General features: G+C 34.5%; 2 protein-coding genes across 4 annotated transcripts in view; one reads left to right on the top strand and one right to left on the bottom strand.

Moving 5' to 3' along the window:
• Positions 1–9625, top strand: part of LOC113803143 (uncharacterized) — a 48611-nt gene extending 38986 nt beyond the window's left edge. Inside the window, exons 4-10 of one of the 3 annotated variants that reach the window (XM_070116634.1) lie at positions 4872–5038; positions 5666–5774; positions 6007–6104; positions 6603–6716; positions 7288–7408; positions 7790–7945; positions 8475–9625. In XM_070116634.1, coding sequence (XP_069972735.1) covers positions 4872–5038; positions 5666–5774; positions 6007–6104; positions 6603–6716; positions 7288–7408; positions 7790–7945; positions 8475–8569 — 860 coding nt within the window. In that variant the 3' untranslated portion in view covers positions 8570–9625. Of the gene's footprint in view, positions 1–4871; positions 5039–5665; positions 5775–6006; positions 6105–6602; positions 6717–7287; positions 7409–7786; positions 7946–8474 lie in introns of all 3 variants that reach the window. The other 2 variants (XM_070116633.1, XM_070116631.1) reach the window with 2 other exon arrangements.
• The window catches only part of BORCS5 (BLOC-1 related complex subunit 5), a 126658-nt gene extending 114212 nt beyond the window's left edge, over positions 1–12446 (bottom strand). Inside the window, exon 1 of the mRNA XM_070116635.1 lies at positions 12361–12446. The gene's annotated coding sequence lies outside the window, so the exon portion shown is untranslated. The remainder of the gene's footprint in view (positions 1–12360) is intronic.
• Between the last annotated feature and the right edge of the window lie 388 nt (positions 12447–12834).

Here is a 12834-nt window from a genome sequence, read left to right as displayed (position 1 = left end):
TGTCAAAATTCACTGCCATGGTGCCATTACTGCCTCTTCCACACGCCGGTTTTTACTTTCTAAAATCTCTCTCCCTCATTTTCAAAGTCAATCTCCTCTCGATTTATTAATTACATTCCTGTGTTTTTTATGCATTATCCTAAATGTTTCTCTCTTAAAAGTTTTTTTTTTTTTTTAATTCTAATTTTGATTCGATTATTCATGTATTTTTATTATTTAATATCCTCCTCCCAGTCAATTTCTCTTTATGCTAATTCTGATTAGATTCTCATTTTTTAATCGTTATCTATTTTCATTTTTCAAATCGTTATTTAATATCATCCTTACAGTCAATTTCTCTTCATACTAATTATGATCATATTCTCATTTACGTTCAATTAATATTCGTTCATTACCATCTCTAATATACCTAAAACTCGTATGCCGAAAAGATTCTTAATTAGCTATGAGACCATTAAAAAGCGTTATCATCATTACGTCAAATTCGACCACTAATTCTTGTGTAATTACCAATTTACGCCTGGCAATAACGACCACTTTTACCATGTCTATTTATCACCGAAAATCCGCAATCTCTATATTTTTTTTTTACTGATGATTGTAGTTTTGTAACTGCGTTTATATCAGGCACGGTTACCACATCCACAACATATATCTCTATTGCGATTTTATCAATGACAGCTTCCATCTATTTCATTTTGGTTAATACATATTGGATGATAATCATAACTGCCGCCGTGATTAATTGCAAAATGAAAATGCACCAAATGCACTTAGTATCAACCACAATCCCACAATATATATTCTTCATCAAATGTAATTAACCATATATATTTAGAAAGTTAATAACCATTTGTATTTAGTTTTCAACGCAAATTCGGGAATAACTGTACCCAACAATAAATAAATAAATAAATAAATAAATAAATAAATAAATATATATATGTGTGTGTGTGTGTGTGTGTGTGTGTGTGTGTGTGTGTGTGTGTGTGTGTGTGTGTGTGTGTGTGTGTGTGTGTGTGTGTGTGTGTGTGTGTGTGTGTGTGCGTGTATGTGTGTGTGCATATATATACCATTTTGCATCAACTGATACCAAAAATTCACATTCCAACACCAACCAAAACCAACTACATATATGCAGCTATTCCTTTTACATTCATAATCTATTTTCATCTTCATATATTCAGCGTCAGCCATAGTCAACCAAACATTCAGCTAAAAGTTTTCCATACACATTCAACTACAACCATATAAGCCTACATTACCAACCATATACATTCAGTGTTAACTACAATCTTGCTTACCGTATTCTGCATCAATATGAACCACATAAATCTAACTTGGCATCAACTATGCTTTCAGTATACACCCTGCATCAACAATATTGGCCTATTTCAGCATCAACCGTATATATGCTTTCAGTAAACAACCAACATCAAGCACATATGCCTATTTCAGTATCAACCATAAATATGCTTTCAGTATATTCCTGCATCAACCATATAGGCCTACATCTCCATCAACCATAAGTATGCTTTCCGTATAAATCCTGCATAACCATATAGGCCTACATCCCCGTCAACCATAAGTATGCTTTCCGTATAAATCCTGCATAATCATATAGGCCTACATCCCCGTCAACCATAGGTATGCTTTCCGTATAAATCCTGCATAATCATATAGGCCTATCTCCCCGTTAACCATAAGTATGCTTTCCGTATGAATCCTACATCAACCATATAGGCCTACTGCAGAATCACAACAAACCACCCCTCTCGTAGAAACTATGCACGTGGCACACCTCATCATAGCCCTCATTTGGGAGAAATGTCAGATTTCTGTGATTTCACCATCGTCGAAGATCAGAAAGCATAAAAAAAAATTATGATACGACGGAGAATCGTTTTGGTTGGCAGTGTTATAGCTGGGTCGAGCGTATCGAGTGTCGAGTGAGAGTAACCGACCCGCACACACACACACGTGTACACCATTACACGTCCACGCCAATAAACGTACATAACAAGAGAACGGACAATGCGTAAACACCAACATACGCACATCCCAATACACCTACACGCCAACGAGAGTATACGCGAAACACTTACACACCGAAACACGCACACAACAAAACACATACACGCACCAAACACGATTTCTCAATTGACTTCCTCTCGACTGAGACGAAATGGTAACAGACGTTCCTCATTTCAACTACAAGTATTTTCAAACGACCTTATGATGTTGTCTGCATATTCCACAGTCAGAAAGTGTTTTCGTTGTAACAGCTGACTTCACAAAAGGGAAAGTGATCTCGGGGTGTTTTCCACGTGGGATATTCGGCCTTGGCTTACGAAACGGAAGGAGAGAGAGAGAGAGAGAGAGAGAGAGAGAGAGAGAGAGAGAGAGAGAGAGAGAGAGAGAGAGAGAGAGAGAGAGAGAGAGAGAGAGAGAGAGAGAGAGAGAGAGAGAGAGAGAGAGAGAGAGAGAGAGAGAGAGAGAGAGAGAGAGAGAGAGAGAGAGAGAGAGAGAGAGAGAGAGAGAGAGAGAGAGAGAGAGAGAGAGAGAGAGAGAGATGGGGGGGGGGGGGAGAAAGTAGATAAGCAGACAGGCAAGAAGACAGGCAGATTGGCAGGCAGGCAGGCAGAGAGGTAGGCAAAGCAGGGAAATAAAACACATTACCTATATCCGATAGTATTGCCGTCTACATCTTACACGAATCTACCGCAAGATACGTAAATTTCTAAAAACTTTTAAAAAGTCTTTCCCAACTCACCACATGATAATCTGAACCGATATTTCACACGTCAACATCGATATCATCATATTGCCATAAGTTCGCCATCCTCCCTAATTTTCAACAAGCGTCAATAAACCTTAAACATTCACTCAAACATCAAATCCACAAAATAACAAAAAAATAAATAAATAAATAAACTCTACGGGTATCCCCCTCCCCACAACACGAGTCAAAAGAGAAAACGGGATCTCGCCTCTCACAATAACTCATCCAATACACATATACATATATATTTTTTTCTCGAATTAAGTATTCATCATAACCCTGCCACCACGCATACGAAATAAGGAAATCCATATTAACTTATGAAAGGCAATTTCACTGGTCTTCCGTAACTATGCAGAAATCACAACAGTTGCAAGCGAAATGGCGGTTGCAAAATGATGACGAATTGCAGTTTGGGCTTATGGGGGAGAGGGAGAAGGGGGGGGGGAGATTGTGAAAAGACATTTAAATAAAAAAATGTGAGAGAGGGAGGGGTGTGGGGAAGGATATTTTCAATGAGAAACTGATTTAGTCAATCGTGAGTGTAGTCTAAAAAGTTGAATGAATATCGATTGCACATATATATGTATTTTAAAGGTACTGACGATTTTTTAAATATCAGTCAGCACTAGTAACCAAATTGTTAATTTGCAAATAGCATTGCAAACCTATCAATTCTCATATAATCATAATCCTATCAATTATCAAACGATCATTACCAACCTTATCAAATAATTATTTATCACAAATATATCACTTTTATGTCAGATAATCACCATCACCAACTTATCATAACAAACCTCTTAATTTTAAGATGATTATCATCACCACTGTCCTAGTGCAAATTCATTCATACTATTACAAGATTCTGAAAAAAATACATATAACAGGCCCGTACCCCACTCACACACGCACGCAACACACACATACACACACACACACACACACACACACACACACACACACACACACACACACACACACACACACACACACACACACACACACACACACACACACACACACACACACACACACACACACACACACACACACACACACACACACACACAATAATATAAACATATATGCATAAATCACTATCATTCAAATTCGGAATCTGTTACAGCAGATTATATACACTATATATACATATATTTTTACAATCATTAGTTCAACATAAATCAGCGATTCCCAACCTTTACACGTTGGCGGAACATAATATATAATCCATACACTACAATGTTCATTATAAATAGTACTAACGGGTAAGTTAGCGTCTGGAAAGTATTTGTTAAGTAGGAATTGTGAATTAGGATCCCTGTCATATCGTAATAACACATAATAATTTTACGTTTTCTCGCGGAACCCCTGGAGACAGTCGGCAAAACCCCGGTTGGAAATCACTGATATAACTAACCCCCCATCCCCATCCCCATCCCCATCCCCATCCCCATCCCCATCCCCATCCCCATCCCCATCCCCATCCCCATCCCCATCCCCATCCCAATCCCCATCCCCTTGCACCTCTATCTGAACTAATAACTTCACGCCACATCAACGGAAGTGAATATTAACATGCAATCGTCATCAACTAGTTTCTGATTTCCACGCATATACAGACAATATCTCCTGATCCTGATTAATACAAACAGAATGACTATTTAATATCTGATATGCTCACTAACTATTGCATATCACATTACAAAACTATGGTTGTGTTTATTATGGGTAATATAGAATGTTCGCAGAACTTGATTTTGTATAATAATTGTCTGGTTGCTGGTTGAGCAGTGATTATTGGGGGGAAATAATAATTACTTTATAGTTTGAGAAATATTATAAAAGACTTGAAATGAGAGAATATACTTAAATGATAATAAAACAATGTGATTACCAAATGATCATTAATTCAACACAACACAACACACACAAACAACAACAACAACAACAACCTTACCACTATTACTAATAACAATGATAAAATATAACAAATCCAGCAAAAAACACAAACAAACTAAATCCCCAACCTACCACCGACTATACCAGGTACCTCAAAAGCCTATTTGTTTTATGGATATTACCTCAGCAGCCATGAGGAACGACTGTGGGTGGGAGGCGACCCGGAACCGCACCTACTGGTCCTCTCCTGGTCCAGGTAGCCAGGTAGTTACCACTGGAGCCACCTGCGTCCTCAAGGTCCGAAAACTCTCCAACAACATCTGCTCCATTAGACTGAATTTTTCCAGGTTCTCGGTGAGTAAATGCCATAGATAGTAACGTATGTCTATGCAATGTCTGTTTTCGATGAGTAAAAGCCATAGATAGCAATGTATGTCTATGCCATGTCTGTTTTTGATGAGTAAAAGCCATATACAGTAATATATGTCTACACCTTGTCTGTAGGTAATGCCTGTATGTAATGGGACATACTTTATTAAATATCTTTTTCATATGGCATATAAATTATGAAATATCCCGAGTATTCTTTGTAGAATGATAGAAATAATTATATACATTAAGTACAAATGATTAATCACAATTATACATTGATTATTATATTTTCAAAATGCTCATTATGTAATCTCTTTACTTTATATAAAAATTTTCCTTAATTTGCAGTACCATATAGCCATTCTTTCAACTTTCACGCCCTTTGACATGCTTCCTTGATTTTCATTACTAAACAGTCATTATTCCTTTCTCTTTCTCACTCACTATTCCTTAATTTTCAACACATTCCCATCCTTTTTTTATCTTTCTCACCAGTGGATCTTTACCATTTATGTCACAATCATTAGACCATTCTTCCTCTAAACTCACCATCAGACAATCATTTTCCCAAGTGTTTTGCCACTATATGATCATTCTCCCTCCCATCAGCTCACACCACCTAATGAAGGAAACTGCTTGAGAGACCACCTGGCTGTATCGGGACAAAACATCAACAACTTTATCCCCAAACTCTGTGGAGAGAATTCTGGCCAACATAGTGAGTATTCGCTACACTGATAAATCTATTATAAAAGTACAAAAGTAATTGGAACTGTAAAACATTTGCAACCATACACTATTATCATTGCAATATATTAATTATTTGAGAATTAGTCTCTGATATATCCTAAAAGCTTAATAAATCATAGCAAAACCCTTAGTAATTAATTACAAACCCTTATCTCTCTTGAAAAAAATATTCTTAAAGTCAACAATTTTTCTATCAACAGTGTACATTGATGTAGACACTGTACCAGGACCTGTGGAGTTAAGAATAAACACTGTAGGAAGTGGATTCGATCGGGAATGGGAGATAGAGGTAACTCAGGTAAGAATCAAAACATACAAAGTCATTAGGTGTTTCAGGTATGCTTGAGTAAAAGGTATGGCTAAGAATGAAAAGCTTTCAAATATAATGTTTCCACACCTTACATAGAGTACAATGAATTTTGGTAAATATGAAAAATACGCCAATTTCCATGGACGGCTATTAGGTTCATTATTTCCCACTGATTACGAGCAAAAAAATCCATTTATCACTTAAAACTCTTACACTAGAAGTAAAATTTACTACTGAATGTTTTTCATAAAGTTTCTTAAGCTAAACCTTGAAAGAACAAAAAACATTGAAGTAAAGATGCAAGTTGCTTTTTAACATAATGTCAAGAATGTTTCCAAGACCAAAACTTAGAGAAAAGGCTCTCTAACTAGAGATAAAACCTGCTTTATTTTTTCCTTGTAATCGTCCTTAAAGCTAAACAGTTGAAAACCAAAAAAACACGTCAGGATAAAACTTTGCTTTACAATGTCTTCTACTATGTTTCAGATTGAGTGCAACAGCCCTTACAGACCACCCAATAACTGCCTTCAATATTTCACAGGAAGCCAAGGAACCTTTTCCTCTTTCAATTACGTTCCCAATTTACCCTCACAGTACTTGGTAAGTTGTCGGCATTTTTACGTTACTGATCATTCATTTGTATGAACTGATTTTCTACCAATTTCAATATAAACTAAACAGAAATAACTACCAGATAAACAGATTACAGGTATCATGGTATAATAATAATTATTACAAAAAGGAACATGAGACAAATGAATTACTGGAAGAAAATACAAATAATTTCCGCACCCTATTTAAACGTTCACTTATATAGTTTTCCATTTTTTCAATATTTACAAAAATATTTTTCCTCCTTCTGAACATTAACAGATACTTTCCCTCCTCCTGAATGTTTACAAATATATTTTTCCCACCTTTTTAACATTAAATACAGTTAGCCTTTTTTTTACATTTACAAGTTAATATTTCATTGTTCTTTTAACATTCACAAATACATTTTCCCCCTACTTTGTACATTCACAAATACATTTTCCCCCTAGTTTGTACATTCACAAATACATATTTTCCATTCCTTGCATGTGCTAAAAATACATGTATATCTGCTCTCCATGCAACCTTTGTTGAAAAAGAACGAGCAAGCATCACGCAGCATAACTGTTACTTCCAGAATAACCTGAACTATGCTACCTGCATACGGAAAGAGGCAGGCTTTTGTTCCATTGTCTACACAACGACACCAACCTCTGCGACACAGTCCTTTGAACTCGTGAACTTTGTCATCTCTCCAAGTAAGTGCACAATCTGCCCATGCCAATAATAATGATGAATGATAATTAAGATAATAATTAAAAAGACAATGATAATAATAATAACAATAGTAATGACTAATTTATAACTTGAAAAGTGTTATATACATTATCAGTTATATAAGGCACGAAATGTGACTGTATTACTCGTGTCCACAATTTCATTTTACATCATAAAAGTTCTCCATTCTCTAAATAACTGAGATGAAGACCCTCGACAACTATGGTAACAAACAAAATTGTTATTCAACTTCTTGGCAGAACATGAATTCTCTTCTCACATGATCTTTATTTATTTATTTATTTATTGTTCTCTAACCACACCATGAATTATTACCTGGCCTTTCATTACCTCTTTAGCAGGTGTGGCAACCTCTGTGGTCCCAGCAGGAGAGGCTGGCATTGGCCTTATCCAATGTCCGGATGATTTTGTTATAGTGGCTGGGACCAGACTGTGTGGCGACCGGTTAAATGACGGTTCGGCTGTTCCAACGCGGACTGACAATGGTCCAGTGACTGGTAAGACTGGGACTATGCTTCCACACGTCTACTGTTTTTATGAAGAATGTAACAAGAACCGACTTCTCAGACTCAGTCAAAAACTATTCACAATTCCTCTTAGCCTTCCTAATATTTTTTAATATTCTAAGAGTAACTGAACTGATTTGATGCCGTTATTTCATCATATAAATAAACCCACTTTACAGTTATAGAAAGATCACCAACAGAGGTCACAAGGTTTATGTCCAGTTATGAACAAGCCCATCACACACACACACACACACACACACACACACACACACACACACACACACACACACACACACACACACACACACACACACACACACACACACACACACACACACACACACATCCTATGACTTAGTCCTTGACATTAATACATTCTTACCTATAGAAATATCACATAGTAAACTATCATCAACAGATGAACAAATGAAAAATATCGATATTTATGCCTTTTATCATCCTATGAATAAAGCTGTCAACATATACAAAGGCTACATAATTTCCCCGTTTATTCCAGACACTACAAATGGGCCCTTCATCGTCCAGTTCCGAAGCAACGGCCAAAACGCAGGACAAGGATACCAGTTAACATATCAGCAAATCCCGTGCTAGCATTATAAATATTAGTAGATATATAATTTCTGTAATAATCTTGTATGAATAATGTATATAAATGTTCTGTACTTTATGTATATAGATATATAACTGTAAGTGATCATGTTGAAATTCATTTGTAAAAAGGCATTCAGTAATGTGTGAGTTTGTAATGTAAAAATCAGATTACTGTATTGTGAAAACATTTAATAGTTAGTACATGTATGTATTCTTTTTCAATAATTAGGGGAGATATAACATACCTGCAGTCTTTAGGTCTTAAGAATTATAACCTCTATATCACATATACAATGTTTCTCATGGACAATTATTCATTGATCAAAAGATAATGTAAAAAATAGGCCTTTTTTTATCCTGATTTATCCACCTGAAGTTATTTGAAGCATACAAAAAAAAAACTTTTTATTACTCATAATCACACAAATCACAAATATATTTACAATATTCTGAATCCTATCTCATTGGAAGCTTGTCTGAATTTGTTTATTTTCTATTTGATTTCATACATTAGTTTTGTGTAGTTTGTACCAATGACTATTTAATTGTAATTTACAGTGATACAATGAATGGCATTATGCATCAAACATACACAAACCAACATGCAGTAATACTGGGTACATAATGAATCAAGATTAAAGCATTTTACAAAATCTGTAAGCCACATTTCTTAACAATTATTCATAATTTCAATGTATATACTTACACATTTTACAATATTAGCTTTCAAGGCTGCAAAACCTGAGATTTCCATTCAGCTTTTTTCATATGATTAAGCACATCAATATAACTACCTCCCACCTAGAAAGGGGCTCGATCCTCAAACCTTTTAAAGGTTGTGTGGTGAAGCAGGTTTAGTACTGCATGTATGGAGTCTTTTTCAAGGAAGGTTGTCATTTGTGTAAATCTGTGCATTACTGCATTATTTCATCCTGCATATCAATATATAGTATAAGTTGAGATATATCATCTACCTGTAATTATATATTTTACTTATCGGATATTACATATGTCTCATATTTTCCCACTGTTAGTGGAAAATTGCACTGCTTTGAATAAAATATAAATATATTCCATTTGTTTGAATTTTTATACCTGCAACTCATACATTAAAGAATAAACTGTACAACAGATTATGAATATTTTCCATTTGTTAAACTTTCTATCCCTATTAATTAAAAAACAAAAACAAAACAAAATACTAATAGAAAGTAAAAGACACATACAAATCTATATTAGTTTGCAACACAAACTCTCTTGCTAGAAATCTTAGAAAGTTCCTTATTTCCAAGGACCTTAGATTTCAGCAGTGCAACTGTTACTCCAAGTAGATTCCCTTTTTAATCTTTCAATCATAGTCAGGATTCTTGAAGACCCACTTTGTCCGCAGCTGCACAAACTACTACTACCACTGCAGACCCTCTGACATCAAATGTTTTAGAATGGATTTTCATGAAACCAATAGAATTATTTATAGGGTAAACTCTTCCAATTGCAAAACTACACCCTACAAAACAAAAATTGGACTCTTACAAATGTAAGTGTAGAATCTATGCAAGCACATCCCAAGAACTCATAGAAAAAATTACTATACTCTGCTGAAACATAATTAAAGATTGAATGTATCATTTATGTTTTGTATCCTTGACTCATGACTAGCAAAAGTTTGACTGTCCTACATCTGCAAATTTACATTAAGAAGCCAGCAGTAACTTGATGAATATATAATATCAAAACGATCATTCTTCCTCTTGTTTGTATTTACTTGTGGTAACAGTCTCCCCCATATTTGAAAAAAAATCAGGAGATATGTTTAGCAGAGAATAATGGATTGTGCCATAATAATAGTTAACACAAGTTATTTCTTCATGCCCCTGATGTACAGAAATCATATTCTAATGTAGGATACTTAGCTCCAAATACAGAACTTTGCTGGTATTTCAAATCATGTATAGTGGTGCACTTGAAAATTTATGAATATTCAAAAGGGCATCATACCCTGTACTTGTATACCTGTATCCTATATAGTCTGAATGTAAAGAATCACCATGCAAGATTTAAAAAACAAGTAAATCAAATTATAGTTATCGTCTTTCCTTCTATTATCATGCCAATTCTTGAATACTCTTATGGCCAAGGATTAATCATTTATCTGAATTCAGTTACAACAAAAGAAAAATAATGGAAACTGCATACAACAGAAATGCAAATATAATGGGTGACAGTTTTAAATTATCCTATGGTAAAGCAAAGTTAATTTTTCTAAAAACAAGGGACAATTCATAGACTTCTGATAACAGCGAAGTACTTGACAGGTTATATACATATTGTAATCTTATTTGAATTTATAATTCTGATTAAGAATTAACATCAAAGAATGCATATCACTTCAATTGCTGTGTGGTTGATCATTCTCAATTCATCTTTTTTTTTAGATTATTTTTTTGATAAGAAACTTTTCTACATTACTTTTTCTGTTTGGAGCAATGACAAGTAAATCTCTAATCAAACTAAATAATCATGCAGGTACTTCATATAATATAAACCAATAATGTAATCTTTTCGCAAAGAATGTCAGTAGGTGTGACATTTGCCTGAACACCAACAGGTATGGACGCAATACCAACTGGTATGGATGCAACACCAAATGGCATGAAACCAGTGAATGATTCATCAGAGGCTTCAAAACTTCTACAATTTACATTTGCATCAAGGCTGGTGTTACACATACAGCAGCCGTAACTGATAACTCACAACTAGGTGTATGACACATATGCGTACGCCCATATAAATGTCTTTTCTGGATAATAAGTACGAACCGAACCAAACCAGACCAAACTAAACCAAACCTAACTGAGCATGGTATCATCTTGTCATGACGAGACACCACCATCTTGTTTGTTTCATCATGCATGCGCAGGACACCAATCAGAGGCATTTCTGCCACACCAATAGTCACTTCCTTTATTAATGGCAAATCAAAATTTACTAAATGGGTCATTGTGCCTTTGGAATATGGGCAAAGAATATAAATTAGATTTGTTTTACTAAACTGATTAAGCAAAAAAAAAAAAAAAAGAAAGAAAATAAAAAAGGGGTAAAATCACAACCTACTTGTTAAAGTTTTCTCTTATTATGATACTCTTCCCAAACACTATATTATAGTCAGTTTAATTGATCATCACACAAACAGATTATTGCTTCAAGTTTCCTATACAATAATAAACATTAATCAACCATCAATATACTTCTGAAACTAAAAAGCAAGTTAGACTTTGACTTGAACCAAAAAAACTATGCTTTACATGAAAATAATATGTGTTCTATCTACAGCTATAATACTCATAATACAACTGTTCTCATAAATTTGACCTGCGCCCAGGTTAGCATACAGTTCTGAGAAACACTATGTAGCCCTGTAGGAAGACTGGTTGTCCAACAACTTCACAAATATTAAAGTTTCTGAGTAGAATCTGATATGCTTCGAACCACTATATATCGTACCACTAAACTGTGCCTTCAATAGTAATATTTCAGTTATGGACGGCCTAATTACCTTAAATTATACAAAAATAAACAGAATAAACATAACCTACCATATCAGTCTTATCTGTCTTCTATGAAATACGAAACACACCTACAACCTACACTCTACAACACACAACTCTCACGAATTTCAATACTCGCTTATATCATCTCAAAAAAGCTTATCATGATAGACAACACTCAAGAAATTACGTCTCCAAGAAATATAAACTACATTCTACAAAGAAAACCTGACATTCACTTACCAAAACACAGTCACTGTCAAAATATCAGCCACAATCAATAGAAACACAACAACACCCACAATCAGCTGACAGTTCAAACAGACGTCGTTAACTCCGGGTCACATTTCGTAGTTTTTATCTTTATTTTGTATGAGAAAATTAAATATATTCTCTTTGCATTAAAAAAAATACTTAATATTAAGCTTCATCTAACATCTGATGTAATATCAAAGTGGATTTGAAAGAATATATAAATATTCTTTATTACTTAAACTGAATGTATTCGGACAGCCTGCGATCCAAATATTTGCGAAAATATATATATTTGCTAAATATTAATAGTTTAACTGTGATGTTATTTGATATGAGGACTTCTCTTAATTCCACTTAAAACGAAACTACAACGACAGTATTCTCATTGCTATAACCATTACAACTGTAATTATAATTCTTATTTTCATTATTATCATTATAATTCACATTAATACTCTTGTG

This window comes from Penaeus vannamei, chromosome 39 (genome assembly GCF_042767895.1).
Source record: "Penaeus vannamei isolate JL-2024 chromosome 39, ASM4276789v1, whole genome shotgun sequence".
Lineage (NCBI taxonomy): Eukaryota > Metazoa > Arthropoda > Malacostraca > Decapoda > Penaeidae > Penaeus > Penaeus vannamei.
This window is presented reverse-complemented; position numbering and strand designations above follow the sequence as displayed.